This window comes from Aspergillus foveolatus, assembly GCF_047715535.1.
Source record: "Aspergillus foveolatus strain CBS 279.81 unplaced genomic scaffold BDW70scaffold_5, whole genome shotgun sequence".
NCBI classification, from domain to species: Eukaryota; Fungi; Ascomycota; class Eurotiomycetes; order Eurotiales; family Aspergillaceae; genus Aspergillus; species Aspergillus foveolatus.
The window spans coordinates 183070-205378 of NW_027396069.1; the positions used below are offsets into that span (position 1 = coordinate 183070).

Here is a 22309-nt window from a genome sequence, read left to right on the forward strand (position 1 = left end):
AGTGACCACCACAGCACTTGACCTCCAGGAACAGCGTTACCTCCACTGCTTCTCAGTGTTACTCTTCGGGGCAGTACCTGCTTCAACTCTATTCAGCCAGTCTCTGTTCGACCGCAGCCTGTCCCTTTTGGATCAACCCTGGGTAGATCTGCCTCTCTTTGACGGCTCGACAAATCATTACCCTGTCTGTATCCATGGATCCCATGAGTCTCCTGTAACCGGTTTCTGCTTCAATGGCATTGCCCCTGCTCTTGCGTCCTCTATGTTTACACAAAGTCTGCCATGTTTCAGTTATTTTATTCGGCTCCCCCTTTCGCTCTCTTCATAGTTTCCCCATCCTTGAGGCTTCGAACCTTTGGCTCTTGCGCCCGGCGCCTTCTTGGTTAGAGCTATCCAAACCGCCACTTCTGGCCTCGGAAAGATTCCAGGTACGTGGAACTGCGCTCTGATTTCCGTAATGTTCCAGGATAGCGAGCCAATCTGAGCTCATACTTCTAGTGCACTTCCCGATCCTCTCCGCAGTATAGCACGATCGTTATGTGCTGGCACGGTGCAAAACATTGAAGGTCGATAGCATACCGAAATGCAGCTCGCCGTTACGATCGTCTTGAAACACCAAGGTGTATGTCAGATGGCTCTTTTCGGATCGACGTTGGTCAGTGAGCTCGTGCTCTTTGTGTCCAGAACATTCGGCCGTTGGTTCCAGGATCCCTTGATCTCCACGCGTTTCGATCTTCTGGAAAGGTTCCAATTCCGGGACCCGGCTACTCAGTTGCGGATTGCGGCCCTCGAATCTTGGTCCGTATAGTTCAGACTGAGGTTTACCGCGAATTATCCGTCACAGAAACATAGACTCTAGACAGATTACCGCCACTTTCACGCCTGGCTGCTGAAGCGCCCAAGACAGAGCGCTTGAGTGATTGGACTCGCGATATTCCTAGGGACGTTTACGCCGACCAGAACACAAACATACTTGGTGGAGACCCCAGGTTTGGATCGTTACATTGCCATATGCTAACGTGCAAACGGGTCTGCCTAGGCAGTGGATCTGGTACACCCGACTCCTACATCAAGTTAAACTCGGAGATTAATCAGGATGTATCTCAGAGTCATGGTACGCGAATAATCAGCCATGGCTGACATTCACCCCCAAGCCTCTTCCGTATTCCAAACTGTCTGCGTCGCGTCCTAGCTTGGGCGCATAACCGGTCCATGTGCGCAGCAGTTATTCTGCGCAATTACCTTGGGCGCCGCATAAGCGGCCAGGATTCTGCGATTTCTTGTGGCTATGCCTGACGCCCACCACGATTTTACTCCCTGTTCAAGTTAGCTGTACTACTTCAGCTGCGGCCAATTACTGCTGGTAGTCGCTCTGGCCTGTCTGCTAGATCAATAAGCCGAGGGCCGGCCGATGACCAAGTGTCATTCAATCCCGTACAGACCAAGATATCCCTTGAGTGGGCGGGAAGTCCTAGGTGCCGACCACGTCAAAGAAATCGATTTTGAGCAAGTGGACTCTCTTGTCTTAACTAATATCGTGGGCCCCAAATGCAAGTCGACACCTTGCTTCAAGGGAATGGTGGCATGCGTCTGGATACTGCGGGAGACTGATCGACGTGGTGCCATAGAAGGCAGAAGCTCGATAATCAATCCATTGGCACAAGGTTCTTGGGTTTATTATCAGAAATGAAGGGTAGACAGGCCCCAACTCTACTGTCGCAAATCCACGATGCGCACCGCCGACTTCCGTTGACTATTTCTCGACTGAACACAGCTACAGGACCCCGGTAATCCGTCGCCTCGGTCGACGCTTTGACTTGTTAAGAGAAGTCAAACTTTGTTTACCAGACCTCACCAGTTGGGAGTCAGGTGAAGTCACACAGAACAGAAACACGGCGAGTCAACCCGCCACCTGCGAAAATGCCGCCTTTCCTCCTTCCCGTTTCAGATTACAGACGAGATAATTGTCCTCCATGACATAATGGCGCTTCTCAGATCCTCATCTTCGCCAGTTGTTGTCCAGAGACTGACTGTGGATTCTATGCAATGTAACCGGAGCTTCTAGCTGCCGACAGCGCCCCGCGGCCCCCTTCACCGGCAGTTGCTTCTCTTTACTGGTCGTTCACTCGTCAGAAGCTCGGGGAATAGGAAGGCAGAGCTCCGGGGCCAATGTGATGCCCATTTACGGCGAAGACGGCTGCTTTCGTGTTACAGTCAACCACAAAAACATCATCGCTACATGGGATCATACTTTACTTCGCTTGTCAGTTGACAGGACCGTTTTGTGGTCGAGCTTAGCCGGAAATCAAGACTTGCATATCATCTGGACAACTGAGCTGCCAGTCTTGGAGGAAATGAGTAAGTGGGGTGGGGTGGTTATCGGACTATTTTTGAGTCCTGAAGGTGGTATGTAAACGAGAGAACTAGACTGGCTGTTGAGAAGACCAAAAATACCGGCAGGCTTACTTCTGTCTGCCTACAGCAATGCTCTTCCAAGTCCCGAGTGTCCGCTGCTCAGGTGGCCAATGTACACATGCATCTGCGAGTAATTTGCATCAGGACTAGCACATGTCTCATATGCTGGGAGCTATACTTATCTTCTTAGCTGCAAAGATACTGAGAACCGGATACTATTCATTCGGCACTAAATATGAATTCCACTTGGTCCTAACTTGCCAGATGCCGATGCATGCAGATGACACTCTGCCCCAGTCATTGCGCTATCCGTTTGGCCATCTTGAAGCAAGCAAAAGTCGCTCATCCTTCTGACTCTTGGTTCCTGACTCTCTTCCACGGCTTTCCCGCAGACTACAGCAGGCTGATCACAGGTGAGTTGTACGGGGATCTCACGAGTGTCACCTGGAGACTGCGTCCTGAAACATCCAGTACGGCCGTTCTCCCTTTCAACGGCTAAGACACAGGGAGACAGGGGATAGCCTTGAATAAAACATTGGAGACAAGGTGCTAAAGCTCGTGCCGACTACCGAACGTTACCAGGGAGGTATGTGCTTTCAACAAGGTAGATGTTGTGTCTCTATAACCACTGCAATCTCTTATTTTACCGCCATAGAGCATTAAGAATAAAGGCCTCATCTTATTACTTCGTTATTCACGGATCATGACACTTTTATTGAGAAAAAGGAACTCGTGAGGCAAGAGTATGTATGGAGTCATCCAATCTGCCTAAACAGGCCAGTGTAGACCTGCAGAACAGCGTCGTAAATCCCGATCGAAGCAGAAATAATCCCCAAAGATAATATGATATGATACGACGAAGAAAATGGAGAAAAATCTAAGTGGCCCTCTTTGCGAATTCGACGCGCAGAATGAGGTGGCGGTAACCGACTGTAGCAGGGAGAAGTCAGCATCGGAGCTTATTGTGATAAGGATGATAAGGGATTTGCGAGTAAGAAGGGAGATATAGGGGAAGGGGGAAAAACGTACATCCATCCATCTTGTCGCAGGCACGTGCGGCATCGCTCCGGTCCGCAAAGCTGATGAAGGCAAAGCCCTTGGCTCTCTGGGTTTCTCTGTCCCTGGCCAAGAAAACTCTGGTGACACGACCGAACCGCTCGAATAGATCCCTGAGTTCTTGTTCTTCTGCAAGTTCGGAAACCTGAGTGCTCACCGTTAGCTACCAGGACCAAGAAGGAATCCCCAATGAAAAAAACCACAGACGATGCACTGAAAACGATGAGAGACATACGTTTGTAACTCTGAGAGTCGCCAAATCATCCTTCTCATACTTCCCAGCCATCCGCTCACCACCACCTGCAGCGCCCTTCCGTAGATGAGGCGGCACATAACTACCACCGCCCGCACCCAGACCTCCAGCCGCATCCTCGCCAGCCGCAGCACCACCTTCGGCACCGCCAGCACCGGGTTCATCGACGGGCGCCATGGTATCCTTGAACGGACAGCGTGCGGTAAAGTGCTCGCCTGAACAAATCCGACACTTGACCTTCTTATCCTTCAGCTGGTCCTTGATGCTTCCCTTTTCGCCGCCGTTCTTCTCCGCCTCCGCAGCCTGCGCCTTCCAGTTGACAGACGGGCGGAAGACGATGTTCTCGCCGACGGAGGTGGTGTCAAACGAGGGACCAGCAGCGTGACCTTTTTCCAAGCCGAACTTGGCCCATGTTCTGCGCTCCGCGACTTGCGGATTGACGTGTTCGCGGACGACGGTTGTTTTGATGCGGCGGGTGACTTTTACTTTCTTGCCTTCGTCATTGAAGCGGTATGAAACTACGGTCTTGGTGCCGTCTTTATTGGTTGTGATTTGTTGGGGGGGGAGGGCAGAGGGGTCGTCGAATTCTTCGTCGTCGGCCCAGTCGGCCCTAAGTTATGGAGTCAGCTTCTAGAGAACAGTAGAGTAATAGCTTCGGCGGCAAATTTGCGTAAATATTGTAGGTAGGTACATACTTTGTTGGTCGAGACATTGCGGCTGTTTTGTGGTGCTGGGAATCGTGTTTGAAAGATTCTGGATTTCTGAAAGCTGAATCTCCCGTTGTGGATTTGTTCGCCGGGAGTGTGGTGTGGCGCTTGTGGCGGTGCATACTTAAGTCACGTGACACACTCTGGGGTATATCGGCACGCATAGAGACGTACTGTAGACGCCTATGCCGCCCGTCAACGCTAATAAGCACAAATTGGGCCTGTGGACATAGGCGTTATGTGTCCTTTGCACTCCAATGCTAGTTTCTTCAAATGCTAATATATCTCAGAGTTAAATGCATCCCATTCATGGAGAAGTGGTTGCGTCTAGGGCTGTTACTGGTGCGTGAAGAGAGAATGGTACGAAATTGAATAAAGTTCTTAAGTTAAAAACTAGATTATTCTAAATACCCAAGCACGTCCGAATTATCTAAGTTCAAAAGTCGGAAGAAGAACCTGTCACCTGCCCAAAAACTTGATCTCAAAAGGCCTCAAACAAAGATACGAAAACGCCGCAAATGCAAAGCCCAACTCGAATCCCACATCACCGCCGGCTGCGTGCTTCGCGATAGGGCCCACATACCAAGGTTGGCTCATCCCAGTGATCATACCAGCAACACCGAACCCAAATGCAATGGTAGCAGCGACGCCCACTGGAAGCTTTTCACGCTTGTCGAAGTTCTCAACGACATAGCCGGAGAAGCCGCGTTTAAAGACAAAATGGTCCATGATTGCGATCGCAGAGTAAATGGCCAACCAGTACGCGATGAAGTTCATGAAATTCTCCAACACTGTTTCAAAATGGGAGTAACCGGGGATTGCGATAGCTATCGAGACACCGGTGCCCAAAAGTGTCCAGATAAACCGAGGGACGCGTTGAGCGTAGCGGCTAAGAACTTGAACTGTGAGAGCCACCGAGTAGAAATTCGGGCAGTTGTTTGCAACGATCGAGAGGGCTAGGATCACGAGGCAAAAATCGCCAAAGCCCCCGAGTGGTTGGAGGACGGCGGCAATGAGGCCGCCATTTCCGGACGTGGCATAGCCCACATCATACTTGCTGCCTTTAATATCTGTTGCAGTCATCACGGCAACACCGAGCATTTCAACAAAAAGAAGAGGAACGATGAGTCCTAGCCAGGTCGAGAAAAAGATCTTGCGCTTGCTGCGATTGGCAGGCTGGTACACAGTGTAATCGGCCGCGTAACTAGTCCAGCCCGTGGCGAAGCCGTAGATGGCTGAGCCGAAGGAGAGGACGCTGCCCATCTCGGATGTTCCTACTCCCATAGGGATGTTTTGAAAATCCCCCGAATGTGCAAAAGTGCCCAGGATGATCATGAAGACGATGAAAGTGGGAATCCAACTCCAGTACTCATACAAATGGACCACTTTATAGCCCGCGAATGTGACCAAAAGCGTGCAAATGGCAATGATCAAGATCGCGGCGAAGCCAGGTACATCAGAGTTCACTGCGTGGAGCATTTGAGCGCCTACGATGGCGTTGGCAGCAGACCAACCCATGCATGCAAGAATATTGAGAACAGCAACTGCAGGAGAAATGATACATAAGTCCCCGCCGGAAATTATAAACCATGGTGGAATGGAGATACTCACATCCTTTTGTGACATACCAGCCAAACCATAGCCTTGAAAACACCATCTGACGCAGGCCAAACGGACCAAAACAGGAGAAGAAGCAGACGGTCATGATGCCAAGAAGGTTGAAGAACAAAACCGTCAGGATAGCGTCGACAAAACCGAGGCTGTAAACAGATTTTCCAAGAACACCGATGGCAAAGGAACTGACGACCATGTTGGCCGCCAGCCACATGCTACCTATATTAAAGACAGAAGTATCCGTCTGCTCCGCAGCAGGAACGCGTTCAATACCGCGCTGTTCGATGTTGAGCTTTGCGGCAAACCGCTGAATCTTCGCGTACATGGAGTCGCCGTAGGTAAAGGTCTCGCCGGGTACAGCGCCGTCACTGCTGTTATCCGCCGTTGACTGAACCACTGGAGGGTTCTTCTCCAGGTCGAAATCGAATGCTCCCGCCATTGGGTTAGTGAAGGCCGTTGTAGATTGGTTATCAATAAAAGTATAATCATGAAGAGTGATAACGGATTCCGCTAAGAAGGGAAGCAAAGCCCTTTTGGCTTGGTTGAGATTTACATTTTTCTTCTCTCTCCGCGACGGGGACCAGCTCTGTATATGTAGGTGGACCTGAGGAGATAATTCTTCTCACACAAACGCGTACAATCAGTTATTATTATCATTCGGTCCACTCCGGGACCAGATTTCGCGATGGAATGGGGTCATTTCCGGAAAAGACGGAGGCGATATCTTCAGTATGGATACGGCGCGACCAAGAAGAGATTTGTCGCGTGGGTTTTTCTGGGTCCCGAAACACGCGACTGTCAAACGAAGTCAAGCTTCTGGAGCCACAAACCAATCACTGGGCTAATGGACCGGACGGATTGAGCTGCCGTGTGGGACCGAAGAACGACTGAGAAGGCGCGGATAAGAAATCTACTGTTGATAGGCATTTGACACAAGATAAGGGATGATGGACGATGCCTTCGTATCTTGAATGACAACCGCGTTTTGGAATTTGGCCTTGTCCGTTGGAGTCGGGACTTGAGCTCTTCGTTTGTCGTACATCTCTTCTTGTAGTTCTCCCCAGACTTTCGGAGCTTGGCTATGAGCACAGCACCACTAGTCTGTAAATAAACTTGGCAATTCGTCTCCACCTGAAGATAAGAGGCAGGTTAGTGGCGGCAAAAACGTATTAAAATACGGAGGAAGGGCACGAACACTGCTGCTGAGTAGGCGGGGAAGTATCACGTTGACGTCTGGCCGTCCTGAGACTTGAAGGGAATCCTTAATGATTTTGATATGCAGAGATTATGCTTCTCAGCTGTGAGAGTGATTCAGAGGTTGGTTGTTCTGGGAAGACTAGGTCTTTTCTAAAGGCAGTTTGTTAGAAGTAGAAGGGAGAAAAGAGGACGGTGAAGACAACACATGACCTGTAGGTGCTGTACCTGCCTGCCTCAGAACTGTTCCCACACTCGCCCGCCACCCCATTTCACCTCAGCTCTACCGAAGGTATGGATTTCCCAGGTGGGCTGCCCAAATAAAGCCTCAACTCCTGCCACTAGTTACTAGTACCCGCCAGCCGATTGAAGTTAGTCACCTTTTACCAATCTCGCTAGGGAATACGAAAGACTGCGCGAACGGATAACCCACTCATCACTCCAGTTCGGACCAGATTTACTGACACTTCCCTCCAAAACTAGATCGTTCCCTTGATTAAGATGAATGGCAAGAGCTCAAAAGAATAGACAGCAAAGAAGATGGCCGCCTGTTAAAGCTAAGATACGGCGACGGAGAGGCCGGCGTTGAACTCACCCAATGGCTGGACCGTGTCAAGCGATCGCGAAAATTGTCTTCAGCAAATTATATGAGCAGCAGCGGTCATACATAGATGTGATCCGCACCGTGCAAGCTGAGTTGTCAGAGTACAAGTCACACCTCAGCTAGTTGGAATCCGAACAAAACGCAGATTTCACAAGGGAAATCAAGCTGGTTAAGAGAGACGAGGAAGTGCAATCGTTCAGGGTGCACAACACCAGAACTGAATATTAGACCTGCAACTTAGATTCGAAAACAGGAATCTAACAAGGATCAAGTCACGGCACTGAAGGCTAAATCTCAGCCGAAGAAGAGTGAATCGAAGAAGAGCGAACATGGGAAAGCCATGCGTTGCAAGATTGAACAATGAGCCTGCCACACGGAAACAGGACCTCGGGGCTAACAGAGGCTGATCACGGGCTGGAAACCACACATAAATGAATCTGAGAAAAAGAAAACGGCCGAGCTGCTGGTCCAAAGAGAGTCGGTTCAGAAACAAAGCGCACCCATCTTGACCTGCTTAACAAACTAGCAAACACGAAGCAAAAGCACGATGGCCAGGGTACAGACTTGAATAGCCGACTAGAGGCTCAGGAGACAATGTCGAAAGGGATACGAGGATCGAGTCAGAGGCCTAGCGATAGGATAAAGTGAACAGCAAGAGATATATAATGGTCGAGGGGTAGTATTAACTAATCCACTCGCAGCGCATAAACACGAGAACGCTGACCATCTCGACAGTACAACTTATGAACTGGCTATGGGTAGGGCTCTAAAGCTGATTGTTGACGTTCGAGGTGGCGTTGAAGTCTAGAAATGGTGTATCACTGACCAAACCATGAACAACAGATGTTCAAAAATTCCGCGTGCCTGACGAAAACCTGGGTAATTTCTAGGAACACCACAACGCATTGGTGTGGAACGCAGTTGGACACAAGCTTATGAAAAGAAACGGCCTCGAAGCTCCACGAGGTGCCTGCGGTGAAAAGTTAATAGAGATATCAACCTTTTCTTTCTACACCAAGAAGGCCAACCGAGAGTTCTCGCGAAGGAGAATTGAGCACTAATGCTGAGTGCTGACTTGTTGCGGAGTGTGCTATGAAGCAGTTAAGTAAAATGGTTGTAATTAGACTTGACCTTAGTACCCTAAGAGTTTCTTAGGGAATATATAATGATCACTGGTACATATTTTGTCCTGGTATTGTGAGAGGCAGTATCTACGAAGTGGAACTTTTGTTGATTTTCTAGGTGCTGGCACTGTCCCGTTCCCTCACCCCCAGCACTTAGTCTTCTCATCATGCGTTCGGACCATGAGTTGCTCTGCCACCAGCAACGGCAAATTCCTCATATATTATTCTTTTGCTGTTAGCGCCACATACAATGACCAGCAGCTTTAGTCTGCAAAAAAAGCTCTTCGACGTCGGCCGCGCGGCACCGGTCCACGCCACAAGCGAGACCTGGTGTTACTCATGTCAACAAGGCCAAAACATGCACAATTCTTGTCTCGTACGTCCATAAAGTGAAGATGGAGGTTTGTAATCCAGGTAAGGGACCCGCACAAGGCCAGCGGCATCATGAGGGCCATTATTTATGGTCATGCTGTCGCAGTACTGTTGAGTTGTAAGTAGCTAGCACGGCCCATTGTCGTCTCGGTTCCTATGTGTCAATCTGACTGTTGTGTAGATACTAGGCAGGCAACGAAGCCTGGTGCGACTGTGCCTTCAACACCATGAGCTGACTAGAGCCATAAATTTGGTCCGGCTACCGCGCCGATTGCCACAGGTAAAAGACGTACGAGCACCTACATGTAGCTCGCAGAAACGAGACTCTGTCAGGATACTCGGGCTCCCTACCGCTAATCCAGCTGTGACGCGAGGACTCGAATTGCTTTGGCTCACTCTTGAAGATATATTTGCTCAGATTTCAGGAACTGGACTAATGTTCAAGAAGAGCTGAATGATGCATCAGAAGGAAACGGAGGAATGCGCCATCACTCCCGCCAGTGAGCATACTAGGGCCGTGACAAATTATCATCGCTGCCGAGGGACAGGCATCTTAGCAGGACCCAGGAAAGCGTCAAAGACCTTGGGGCCATGGGTAGTGAAGGCATGGGTGTCCAAACTATCACACTCGAACCGATTGCTGCTCAAACCTCGTGACATCACTGCCACAAGTCGAACAGCTTGGGAGGTGCGGCGAATTTGCTCTGCCATGTTCACGATTTGTTCACAATCTTTTCCTCCAACACTGCATGTGTCTCAGAACAGCGCAGAACATTCATATTAAGGAGCTAAGAACGGAGAACCACTAGAGTTCTCGAAAACGGCAGAGAAACATGATGTACTAGATTTTAGACCTCCAGGATTGCCGGAGAACTCAAAGATTGTCACGGTTATCGAAGTCCGCAGTGATTATAAAGTTTGGATCCGGGAGAGCTGATGATTGCAAGAAGGCAGGGAATATGAGTCTTCGAATAAGGGTAGCCCGGCAAGGGGGTCTCCAGGAACCATATCCGGAGCACCATTCCAATAAATAGAGTTCCTCACTCTATTGTCGGGTAATATAAGCTACCCAGCCTTTCGAATGTATCAAAAACCCCATGGCTCTATCTGGTGCGAAGAAACTGCGCAGACTCATCTGCCTTTCTCGCTCATCTTCGCGACCCGACGCGCAGAGATCCTACAAGCTTCACTTGATGCGATGGGAATTCTTCAATCAGAGAATGCAAAGCACTACCACAGATCGCTGAGCGGAAAACTATTAGTGCCAGCTGTGATCGCTCGTGCATGGTCATCCCGGCAGATACGCCCAAGTCAAGGTTGGAGTATGACTTGGTGAGCCAGTCAAAGAAGGGAAGCCCAACGACAGCGAAAGTAGGAGGCCGATAACTCGGATCACGCTAGAAGCGTCACCAGTCTCGAGTATTTTGGTTGAGACTAAGTATCCTGATCCCACAAAAGCAAGTGGTTCGGCACCTAGAAACTCCGTCTTATGGATGGCTGTCGCATCTCGGGTACCGATACGACAATAGTCCGGATGAACATATTGCTTTATGGCACAGGATAAGTTGAATGGACTTGTTTACAGTGGTCTCGGTGATCATGTCGCAGCAAATCCTGGCTCCAACAACAATCACCGATGTGAAAACAAGCTCTAGCAAACAAGCAACACTTCCACAACCGGCTCAACACGCACACCCGCGGTGAATGAAAACGACACCAAGGTGGGACGCCGTATATATTCCCTTTTCCCTCTCTGCTTTTGATGTTATCTTTCTATCTTTCTGCTCATACGCCGAGGATCTATCCACAATGACACCCAATAGGGACAACTCGCAGCTGCGGGTCATTATCATTGGCGGTGCCGTCTCGGGCCTCACGCTCGCTCATTGCCTGGAGAAAGCCAGGATCGACTATGTTGTTCTTGAAAAACACCGAGATATCACGACGAATATTGGTGGCTCTGTTGCCCTCCAGCCAGCTGGATGCCGCATCCTCGACCAGCTCGGCGTCCTCGATCATTTGTGGAAATATATGAATGATATACAGGCAGTCAATGTAGGGCTACCTGATGGATATACGCGTCGACATGCGATGTTTGCTCGAAATCTCACGGAGTGATTCCTCACCGTTTTGTCTTGATAGTGCTAGGACTAACTTGCCCAGGATTGGTTATCCATTCTCCGCGCTCACACGTCGAAACTTGCTATACACTCTCTTCAACTCTCTAGAAGGACGCTCAAAAGTGAAGGTTGGGGCCAGAGTTGTCGGTATCAACCGCAGCACAGCATTCAACGGACAATTAACGGTTACAACCGAGAACGGGGAGCATTATACCGGAGACATAGTCGTCGGCGCAGATGGGGTCCACGGAATCGCCCTGAAAGAGATGTGGCGGCTAGCAGAGCCCCCGGCCTCGCCAGCCCTAGTCAAGGACAAGAGCAGCATGACGGTCGACTACATGTGTCTTTTCGGCATGACCACCCCATCAAAAGAGATGACTGCCACGATGAAGCCAGGAGAGATCTACACCCGGTCATATCTACACGTCTTCTGGACCATCATCCCAAACTTTGACACTACCATCAACTGGTTTGTTATGATCAAGTTGGATCGGACGTACGTCCATCCGGATGTACCAAGATGGTCACAGAGAGAGGTCAAAGCGAAGCTAGAAGAACTCGGTGGTTACCCGCTCTACGGGCAAATTAGGTTTCGCGACCTATGTCAGAAAACTTCGTCAGTTGCGTCAACTCCCACGCCGGAGGGTATCCTGGAGACCTGGGCATCTGGCCGGATTGCCGGTGTTGGAGATACTGTTTTCAAGGTCCCGTTTCCGTCATCTTGCAGAGAGCCTGAACTATACTGATACCAAGCAGTTAACCCCCAACTTCGCGCAAGGTGCAAACCTCTGTATTGAAACCTCTGCAGCCCTCGCAAACAGCCTTCACAGACTGACCTCTCGCTACGCCGGCACATTCACCAAACCCACCGACGCCGAGATCCGACGTGCCCTCTCCTCCTACCAAGACACTATCCACGCCCGGATTGAAGGAATCAGCGCCTTCTCCTATCGCATGTCCCGCGTGCACTCGCTCGAAATCCCCTTCATCGCACAACTCATGCTCCGCTACACGATCCGCATTGCCGCACGCCTAGCGCACTACAAAAACACCAAGGAATATGAAGGCGGCATGGTCCTAGAGTATCTGCCTCTGCCTGAGCGTGACCGTCTGTTCGCAACTAAACGGGCAATAACGCTGGCGGAGTGGAGAGCATTTTTCCAAAACCTGCAGTTTCGCTGTGGCGTCCTCTTACTGGTGCTGATGCTGGCTACCAATGTTTTTCTTTTTCCGGGGTCGATTGATGCCGTCGTCGGCAGGGTTCCACTCGTTTTCAAGGCTGGGCTGAATCGGGATTCTGGTGTATAAGCCGACCAATCATGCAGTAAGATAATGACGTACAGTGACAGGACATAAGTTTCTACACCCCTTGCCCCACACCACCTTAATTACCTTATATTCTGCTGGACCAAATCCTCCATGAAATTGATTCTATTCTGCTAGTAAGGGGTATACCAGCCCTGGGGACTTGATAATAGCTTCAACGCAATGCAGCATCATTCAGATAGGTACATGTTTAGGAAACTGGTGTAGCTGGTGAGTGGATGGATCTATTAGGGGGTGTAAAAACTTATGTCGCGTCACTGTATGTCGAGTTTCAACAGAAACCAATTACCAGGGATTTGCTTATTTTCGGGCAAGCCAAGGCTCATATGCGTCTACGTAGAGTATATCTCATCCACTCAGTACATTGAGAGATTGGATTACATGATACGGTTTGGAATCTTCGAGACCGACTCTAGGTGCAGCGTTAGAGTCCGCGGCGAACTCGTTGAAAGCAGAGCACACAGTATATGTGATGCGATGCTGGCCACCTGTATACTGGCTGTCGGCATTCCTGGTTTGTGAGAGCCGGCTGGGTGGTTTGGTAGCTCTATACGTGTGATGCTCCTCTGATCCTAAGATTGATGGAGTTCTATGTCGCTGAGAATGCAATAGGCATAATATTTGTTCCTAGCATGTCTCCTCTTACGGAGAGCATCTATCACCTACCCGACCTATGTGAGTGGGCCCTTTTTAGAGCCCTACTGCTGTAGTTATTCGGCAGAGTGCATGAAAGTGATCGATACTATGAACGATGTCTAGACACCCCGTACTCGTTGCCCTATCGACCGCCTAGAGCACATTTGTTAGGAGACATTGCTGCCTTTAAGGTTGGACATTGAGGTCGGAAAGTTCTATACAGTTGACTGATATCGATCAAACGGCGTTGCCCTCCATAACTTGGGTATGCTCTACTGTGCTATCACCACACCAACTCATGTATAGCAGGGTGGAGCGCGGGAGTGGTTTCACCCGTTTGAGTGGGCTCAAGTGGGTGGAATCCTCGTCCCTAACTTGTTTTGGAATCCAGGCAAGAATTTTACGCATCTCCATTTTTAAAGCCAAAAATACGGAACGTCTGAGTAATTTCATCTTCTGGGCCTCAACTTCGGGCCAGGAGGATACAGAGCATTCAGCATACAGGCAGACTGGCTTCATGGCTCTACATAGCATCATCCACCTACGCCAAGCTTTAGGTTCAAGCTGAGCAAAGCCCTAAGCCAAGCCTTGGGGTCACAAAAGCGCCCCTTAGGAGCACAATGTCGCCGCCAACAGACACAACTATAACTATGCCTATTCCCTCACCAACCCCAAAGCCCAAGTCCCTTAGCACCGCACGAAAATGCCTCATCCTTTTCATTGTCAGCTGGAACACTTTGGTGGTTACTTTCCTCAGCACGTCGCTCCTCGTCGCAACGCCCGAGATCGCATCCGACCTAGAAACCACATCTGAGATCCTCAACATCACCAATGCCGGTGTGCTAATCGCGATGGGCTGCTCCTCACTCATCTGGTCTCCACTAGCCGAGATCTTCAGTCGAAAACGCAGCTACGATGCTGCGACGGCGGTCATACTGCTTGCCTCTATTGGGACCGCGCTGGCGCCGAACATGGCTGTTTTTACAAGTATGCGAGTGATTTCGGGCTTTACGGGAACGTACTTTATGGTTGCCGGCCAGACGGTCATTGCAGACATTTTTGTGCCGACAGTGAGAGGGCGCGCAGTGGGTTGTCTACAGGTGGGGAGTGTGGCGGGGAGTGCCCTAGGTGCGTATCAGGTCTTGGTCTGAAATTGAAGGACTACTGTACTTATAGAACATTGACTATAGGCCCCTGCATCAGCGGGGTGATTGTAACATTCGCCCACTGGCGCGATATATACTGGCTGCAAGTCGCCATGGCCGGGCTGGGCTCTGCGCTATCCGTGTTCGCGATCCCCAACATCCAAAGCCAAGTGAAGCAGCTGTCCGAGGAAAAAGCGGAGCTGGACCCGGGATCAGACACTATCCCACAAAGAATTTTCCATGCCCTCGCCCGCTTCAACCCCACAAAGGTGTTGAAACTCTACCTCCTCCCGCAAGTCTTCCTCTCCGATCTCATCTGCGGCTTTCTGGCTATCACGCAGTACGGCACTTTGACTTCAGTCAGGCACGTCATCAACCCGCGCTTTGGGTTCACAACGCCGCTCGTCAGTGGGCTCTTCTATCTTGCCCCGGGGATAGGATTCATCGTGGGGAGTTTAGTGGGCGGGCGGTTATCAGACCACACGGTGAAACGGTATATCAGAAAGCGAAATGGCCTGCGTCTACCCAAGGACCGATTGAACAGTGGAATCGTATATTTCTTTGCGGTATTGCCGATTTCAATGGTTCTTTATGGGTGGTCTCTACAGAAGCAGTTTGGAGGGTTGGCCTTGCCGATCATACTGGCTTTTCTGATCGGTGCTGGGTTAATGGGAGCGTGGAACGGCTTGAATACGTATTCTGCTGGTGAGTTCTATCTCTTTTTCTTCTTTCCTTTCATCCCATTTATTCTATTCTATTTATTTTCTTTCTATTTTACTTAATTATTTATACTCAATACTAATTGGATATCCGTGACAGAAGTAATCCCCTCTCAACGCGCCGAAGCTGTCTGCAGCAAGTATATCCTGCAGTATATCTTTGGCGCTACGGCTACCGCGGCTGTGGTGCCGCTGATAGATGCCATTGGGATTGGATGGACATTTCTGATATGTGAGTTTTGTCTTCTACTTTTCTATCTGACAGAGCCCTGGCTAAACAGTCGGTGCAGTTGCTTTTCTCAAACTGATTGGTGGAGGCTTACTTTTTGTCATTGCGCGTTTGGCGCCGGATAAGGGGATATGGGTATATGGTAGATAGAGTAGTTGCCTCTGTGGGTAGAGTACGTATAAACAGAGATGTAAATCGTCTATAATTTACCTGACCCGAGCTTGCTGGTTGATCCTCCTGCATTTACCTCCGCACAAAACTCAAATTACAAGAAGGAATAGAAAATCTTCTTTTCCAGGGCAGTCCAGAATCTGCAAAGTGATTTGGCAGGCCTGCTCAATACAACATCAGACGGTTGAATTACCTCCACCAGGAACTCTTCGACAGGATGTCGCAAATTGGTGCTACCGAACCCAAATGCGGATGATGTTGAGCCAGTAAAAGACGGATATACTTCGAGGAAATTGGCCATTCGATGTTAATGAATAACGTCGTTCTATGTTTCGGACATAGTGAGCTATCCGCCAGGTCAGGGTTATTGTCTCTAACTGCATGGTAGCCCCCGCATGTTCAATCGAATTCAATGAAGAGAAAACTTCCAAGTAATTCTTCACATCTGGGAGATGCAACGCAGGCAGGCGTCTGCCAGCTGACTAGCATGGGCAGGCCGTGCACAATGCTGTAAGGAATAGACCGATAGACCGTTTGTGCGAACTTCAGTGGCTTGAATGACACCACTTGGGCCATCCTGGCCGGTGAAGTGTTTCTCTAGCAGCGAGCGTGGCCTGCCGCAACGTTTGAGAGGTGGGTACTCTTCAGGCTGACTTATGCCAGTACCATTTTAGACGATGGCCTTGCCCCCATCATCGGCTTAGGGCAAGGCGTATGGTATATGGTGGTGGTATTGCAAACGTCTCCTAACAATATTACCTGCATGCACTTGGAGATATTACTCCTGTTCTGCTTCTCGAGTCCTAGTTCTAACATGCATTACTTTGAATTTGATCTTAGCACTGTCTATGCAGATAGTAAAAGGGCTTTTAAGCTCACAATGAGTCATGAGCAAGCCTTTATCGATCTTTGTTCTGAGTTAGATGACTAGGCTGACACTGAAGATGTCCAAAGACTATCCTCTGCAAAGCTTACATCTTGGTCTGTCTTTTCTTTTCTTATTCCTTCTAAAAATGGCTAGGTCTAGCATTGAGCCTTCAGCATATATGTGAAATGGTTTCATAGTGTATCTACAGTTGCCTGCGGATGCCCGCTTCCTGCACCGGCGCTTTAAGTTGCAAGTAATAGTCTGTGCTGGATATCTCAGTCATTTCCGGTCACAGTGTGGTCACAGTACAATAAAATAATACACCATGACTAGCAACGGTGTATCTCATTCCCGTGCGGGGAATACTGTAATACCTTGGGGGCGCAATCAGATGGCCAGTACAGTGTAACCGGCTCGTGCACTTGCTGCAGGGTCTACATCTCCATGAGTATACCCCGGAGTATTTTTTGTACTGCTTCATAGAGTGACGTGGTAGGAAAAGGGCCTGTGTATTGGAAATAATCCGCAGCATGCTCGATTCTCCATGGCATTATACGCAGACCCCTCTCTATGAGGGAGGCCTGCCAGCCGAAGCCTATATAAACCCGCACGCTCCAGCCATTAACAACACTCTAACCTCCATCTTCCTACTGCTTAGCTATACAGAGCAAACAGCCTCCCAACACAGGACAAGCAACAAAGGAGAAAATGGCCCTCTTCATGTGTATCTGCCTTCTCCTCAACTTCTTCACTGGATCCCTCGCCTCCCCGGTTTCACCTCCAACCACATCCCCGGCCACCCCCCTCTTCGCTTTTGACCTCTCCTGCACCGACCTCTCCACCTTCAACGACGCCATAACGCCGCTCCTCAACCTGACTCCCCCAAGCAGAACTCCCGAGGCCATGATCCCGCTCGTAGATCAGCACCTTTCAGCTATTGTCTCTTTCGTATCAAGCTACCAAACCATGATGAATACGTTCAATTTGAATAATTGTGTCGGTAGCAAACATGCAGGCATTCAAGTTCGCCAGACAGATCCGCTTGACACCCTCGTAGAGGCCATCTGTGCTGCCCTCGAGGGGATTGATACGAGCGGATTGCCGCAACAGGTTATCGATCTGATCGACCAGATGGAGACAACACTGGGCTGTTCGGCGGAGGCCGTCTAACTCGCAATTGCGATGATGATCATGGATTGAGAAGTCTCATGCCGAATATAGCGGATATTGTTTGGATATCCAACATACTTATTCATGCTGTCTGGCTGAGAGAAAAGGGATGGGATGTTTATTCCATGAATGACTAGGTGAAGTCACGGCGAAAATCGGATATTCAACATATCCGACCTAAATAGTCAGCTTTGAGTATTGCAAAAAGCCCTATACGATAACCATTTTCATGCATCAGTCTTTAGCTCTTGGCCCTTTCAGTCTTTCAACCATCTTCACGCAATAATGGCTGCCCACTGTCGACGTCGTCGTCGTCATTGGCCCTGCCCATCATGATACATTGTGGAAATGAAATGTCTTGCATTTGAATAGAGATGATTCACTCCCTAGGTCGTATATCGTGGAGGCACTCAAAGGAATATTTATATTCACTCCATGGCAATAGAACAGAGTCAATGCGAGAACAATGCCCGTCTAGTACTGCTTGAACTATACTTTCCAACTCTGTCTTGAGACAGTATTCACTGATCACAAAGCTTGGAATTTTCATTGCCAATCTTGATATTTTAAACGTGCCCATCTTTTGATCCCTGACAGTGTCAGGGGCATGGAAACTTAATGGCCTTTTAGCTTTAACCAGCGCCCCTGAGCGCTTGCTGAATCTGGCCAGATTCGCCCTTGTACCAATTTCCATCTAGGTAGATACACCCAGACAGTGACCGAAGCTTTGCAGAAAACATCACCTGCCAAGGTTTATATCTGATAGCTCTACTTAGTTCTAGGGCTCTTGGCCGGTGGACTTGGGATAACTATCACTTGGGTACTACCTGTTCACAGTAAGGCAAACCCTTCATTGGTGCTCTTATGCGACGCTCAGCTAAGCTTGTTTGTTTCTTTGCGGTATGTTGTACCTCACAGCATTCTCGCTAGAACCTCCCCGATCGACCGTGCCACATAGTCAACGTTCCCTGCATTCAATCCAGCAATCGAGATTCGCGAGTTCTCGGCCATGTAGATGTGATATTCATCTACGTTATTAGTCTAGCAGTCCTCCAAGAATGGCAGACGCGACTCACCCTTGAGTATTCTAACAACCTGCCCCTCCAGCCCCAGGAACCCAAACATCCCTGACTGTCTAACCAGATGGTCCCAATTGTTAGCGGATGCTGCAGCAGTCGCAGTCAGTTTCCTACTCAGCAAGCCGTACTTGTATAAACCATCTGAATAATTCAGTAAACATCAGACACATACCGTATCTGGTCAGCCCGTCGAACAACGCCCTCCTCATCTCCGCAATCCGCCCACTCATCGTCTTCAGATCCTCACGCCAAACATCTTTGAGCCTGTCATCGGACAGAATTGCCTCTGCGATCTTTGCGCCGAATGCGGGCGGGTTCGAGATCTCCGAACGCTGCAGCGATTCGAGCACTGACTGCGTGTTTCGGGCGAGAACGGGGTCGGCTGTAGCTATTATCAGGGCGCCAACGCGCTCGCCTGGCTCTGTTAGCCGGCCTCTAGTCTTTAACGCGAGACAGAAGAGGAATGAAGAGGGTCGGTACCGTAAAGTCCCATATTTTTCGCAAAGCTCAGACAGACTCCACACTCTACTTCTAGCTCGTTGACGAAATACCGTATCGCCCAGGCATCTTTATCATAATCCCCCGAGTTAAAGCCTAGATACGCAGCATCGAAGATGGGGAATAGTCGACGCTCCTTGATGATGTTCCCAATCTTCTTCCATTGCTCGAAATTCGGATCCAGGCCGGTGGGATTATGCGCACAGGCGTGCAGAACCACCACGGACCCATGGTCTGCAGAGCGTAGAGCCGCAAGGTACGCGTCTATATTGAGGGATCTGGTGGCACTGTTGTAGTAGTTGAATTGATTGACCGTGAAGCCGAGCGATGAGAAAAGGAGGTGGTGATTTGACCAGGTCGGGCTGGGGATGTATACCTTCCGTGCTGCTACTGCGTCTGCATCTGCGTCTGCTGCTCCGCCCTTTTCCCTCAACGTGCAGTATTTGATCAGAGATCCCGCGAGGTGTAGCGACCCTGTCCCGGAGATGGCTTGGGATGTTGCCAGCTTCTCTGCGATAGCGGTATATCCTTCCCCAAAGACTAACCTCGCAGCCCCCTCCCTCAATCCCTTCAGCCCTAGGATTGGCAGATATTCGTGCACCAGCCCTTTTTCATTGAGAATGCGTCGGGCTTCCTTTACAGAAGGGAGGACCCAGGGGAGCCCGCAGTTGTCGCGGTAGGTACCCTGGCCCAGATTGACCTTGAATGGCGAGGGGTCGGCGTTGTATTCGACTGTTAGGGCGAAGATGGCGTCGGGGGGAACGTAGGGAGCCGTTGAGAAGATGGAGGGCGAGAGGGTCATGGCCGCGGCAGAGTGACAATTTTGAGAACTAGTGATGAAAAGGATAGGATTCCAAGTTGGGATTGATTGAGTCATCCAGCATACCAGCATACCAGTGTTTATGGATACGATAGGGCATGGCCTGGTGTTTATCGGAGGAGATCCCGAGATCGGGGCGCTTGCCGAGGGTCTATACCTACGGTTAGGTTTTCCGCGATGAATGGAGTTGGGGGTGTGTCTCTTCGAAAGGAAACTTGTCTAGAACAAGTATACAATGATTTGACGAATTTAATAGAGTTTAGGATCCAGAGGGTGATTTTGGAGTGGGTGGATACACCTTGGGTCAGTCCCAGCTAGCCCTAACTCAGCAGAAAGACTTATTACGGTCATTCTTAAAAACATAAACTGGCTTAACCATAACTAATCTCAAGACAAATAGGATATGAGACAGTAGCATCGGTGAGCTAAGTAAGCTAAAGCTTCACCCTCCCCGGCAGCACATCCCTGAGCTCCCTACTCTCTCCAAGTCGCCAACTAACATCGCCCCCCCAATCCTCCTGTCTGCCTTCATCGCCCTTCCATCTCCACCTCTTCACCTTCTGCTCCTTCTGCTCATCCTCTAGCAAAGTTCTCACCCAGCTCCCCACTATGGGAAACATCTTAAACCCGTGTCCCGAGTCGCCGGACACGATAACGACACTTCCCTTACTCCCTGGCACGAAATCGATAATAAAGTCGCTATCTTTCGTGTCCGCAAACCAGCACAGACTCTTCCGCACAAGCGGTCTATCCGCTAAAGCCGGTAATGTCTGCTGGAGCAATTTGCGGATCCGGGATTCGTCTTCGGTTGGCAAGAACCCGCTAGATGACTCTAGGTTCCCAGGGAAGGGCGAGTGCGAGACGCCAGTCGCCTTGTCGGTGTTGATATACCCGCCGCCCATAGGGCAAAGTTTCAGCAGGTTCGTTTTAGGGTCCGGCTCGAAGAAGAAGCCCAAATCGCGCGCGTAGGTGACAGGGATCCCGCGGAGGGCGGAAGTTTCTTCGTCAGAGAGCAAAACATGCGCAACGGACCAGGACTTTGCGACAACCTGCGGTCCCAGTATAGGCAGGATCTTGCCAACGCCAGCACCAGCCGCAACGATGACAACCTCAGACGCGTGGAATCTTCCATCCAGTGTCTTGACGCCGACGCTCTTCTTGTCCTTGTACACGATCTCCTTCACGCCCCCCTGCTGAGCTCCGAGAAAAAATTTTACACCTGCCGCCTGGGCGACGCGGTATATTGCGGCCAGTGCATTCCCCGAGTGCGCATACCCGTCGAACCTGTTCATATACCCCGTCCACCCGGGCAAGGGACCATCACACTGCCAGAACCAGGGGCGGATATCGCCGGGCCCATTGAGCTTGACTACATGCGGGGCAATGGCTGGATGCGACGTCGCAGCGTTCTGGAACCGGCGGAGTGTGTCGACGGCCTTCTGGGGCGCGGCTTCTGATGCACAGTGTAGGAAGCCGGTTTGGTGGAAGTGTGGCGCGAAGAGGGGGTTTTTCCATGCGGCGATTGCTTGCTATATATGTATTCAGTATTTTCCCTTCTCTTCTCTACTCTCTCTTTTTTTTTTTCTTGCCCGGATTGGATAGGGCCGTGAACTGGGGGGTGGCAGAAAAGGTACGTACTACAGTCAAATCCGTGTAAAACGGATCCTCGTACTCTGCCCGCACAATCTTATTGAGATCATTAGCGGCAGAGTATCGCGGAGGAATCTGCTCATCTTGCTCGAAGACGGTGATGTCTGTATAGCCGTTTTGCACGAGGTGTAGGGCTGTGGACAGGCCGAAGGCGCCGCCGCCGATGATTGCGATTGGGGTAGACTTTGAGAGGGGAGCCATCTTGCACGCACTGTTCACGAGCTCGATTATTTTTAATCGGAGAGGAGTTATATAGCTACTTGGTATGCATAGCGTGTCGTGGCATGATGGCCGGGAGGGCCGCCGATGATCTAGACTTGGTGATAAGAGACCGGGAGGGAACCCGATGAGGGGGATGGAGATGACCCCGCAGGCCGTGGGCTATTATCTATGAAGTTGGAGGTCTGGAGTGTGTTGTATTCCAGATCTGGGTAATTTATGTAATAATTGCTGAAATAGCAGGTAAGGGTTTGGCATAGGCACTTTCGGCTATACCTCAGCAAACTACCTCCCTACCCGGGTGTATCGATGCGTTTCTA

At 50.1% G+C, this 22309-nt stretch overlaps 7 protein-coding genes across 7 annotated transcripts; 3 read left to right on the forward strand and 4 right to left on the reverse strand.

Annotated features, from left to right (window-relative positions):
• Positions 1-3292: 3292 nt before the first annotated feature.
• Positions 3293-4436, reverse strand: tif35 (translation initiation factor eIF3 core subunit g; the record flags this gene model as incomplete). The annotated part of the gene is made up of 4 exons (XM_073740184.1): positions 3293-3345; positions 3445-3616; positions 3707-4334; positions 4420-4436. The coding sequence occupies 4 exons, from the start codon at positions 4434-4436 to the stop codon at positions 3293-3295; spliced, it is 870 nt and encodes a 289-aa protein (XP_073599608.1).
• A 392-nt stretch (positions 4437-4828) lies between these two features.
• Positions 4829-6609, reverse strand: BDW70DRAFT_93551 (cytosine permease). The gene is made up of 2 exons (XM_073745222.1): positions 6043-6609; positions 4829-5975 (listed from the first exon to the last, which is right to left on the reverse strand). The coding sequence occupies exons 1-2, from the start codon at positions 6482-6484 to the stop codon at positions 4891-4893; spliced, it is 1527 nt and encodes a 508-aa protein (XP_073599609.1). The 5' UTR covers positions 6485-6609; the 3' UTR covers positions 4829-4890.
• A 4539-nt stretch (positions 6610-11148) lies between these two features.
• BDW70DRAFT_170124 (FAD-dependent oxidoreductase) lies at positions 11149-12767 on the forward strand (the record flags this gene model as incomplete). The annotated part of the gene is made up of 3 exons (XM_073742852.1): positions 11149-11453; positions 11503-12062; positions 12238-12767. 3 exons carry the CDS (start codon positions 11149-11151, stop codon positions 12765-12767), a joined length of 1395 nt encoding a protein of 464 aa, XP_073599610.1.
• A 1274-nt stretch (positions 12768-14041) lies between these two features.
• BDW70DRAFT_170125 (major facilitator superfamily domain-containing protein) lies at positions 14042-15664 on the forward strand (the record flags this gene model as incomplete). The annotated part of the gene is made up of 4 exons (XM_073742853.1): positions 14042-14549; positions 14612-15271; positions 15386-15517; positions 15576-15664. The coding sequence occupies 4 exons, from the start codon at positions 14042-14044 to the stop codon at positions 15662-15664; spliced, it is 1389 nt and encodes a 462-aa protein (XP_073599611.1).
• Positions 15665-17261: 1597 nt separating this feature from the next.
• On the forward strand, positions 17262-17723 carry BDW70DRAFT_156466 (uncharacterized protein; the record flags this gene model as incomplete). Its single annotated transcript, XM_073740185.1, has 1 exon — positions 17262-17723. One exon carries the CDS (start codon positions 17262-17264, stop codon positions 17721-17723), a length of 462 nt encoding a protein of 153 aa, XP_073599612.1.
• Positions 17724-18102: 379 nt separating this feature from the next.
• On the reverse strand, positions 18103-20102 carry BDW70DRAFT_170126 (pyridoxal phosphate-dependent transferase; the record flags this gene model as incomplete). The annotated part of the gene is made up of 5 exons (XM_073742854.1): positions 18103-18109; positions 18640-18751; positions 18800-18889; positions 18975-19217; positions 19283-20102. The coding sequence occupies 5 exons, from the start codon at positions 20100-20102 to the stop codon at positions 18103-18105; spliced, it is 1272 nt and encodes a 423-aa protein (XP_073599613.1).
• Positions 20103-20490: 388 nt separating this feature from the next.
• Positions 20491-21973, reverse strand: BDW70DRAFT_93572 (NAD(P)/FAD-dependent oxidoreductase; the record flags this gene model as incomplete). Its single annotated transcript, XM_073745223.1, has 2 exons — positions 20491-21649; positions 21759-21973. Coding segments are annotated over 2 exons (1310 nt in total), but the record flags the coding sequence as incomplete, so codon positions are not given.
• Positions 21974-22309: the final 336 nt, after the last annotated feature.

What these genes read in the sequence shown, in the direction of transcription:
- BDW70DRAFT_93551 (XM_073745222.1), bottom strand. Translation starts at nt 6,484, where the DNA reads ATGGCGGGAGCATTCGATTTCGACCTGGAGAAGAACCCTCCAGTGGTT. An exon ending in CTGGTATGTCACAAAAGGAT is followed by an intron (nt 5,976 to 6,042) that starts GTGAGTATCTCC and finishes TTTCTCCTGCAG; the next exon opens with TTGCTGTTCTCAATATTCTT.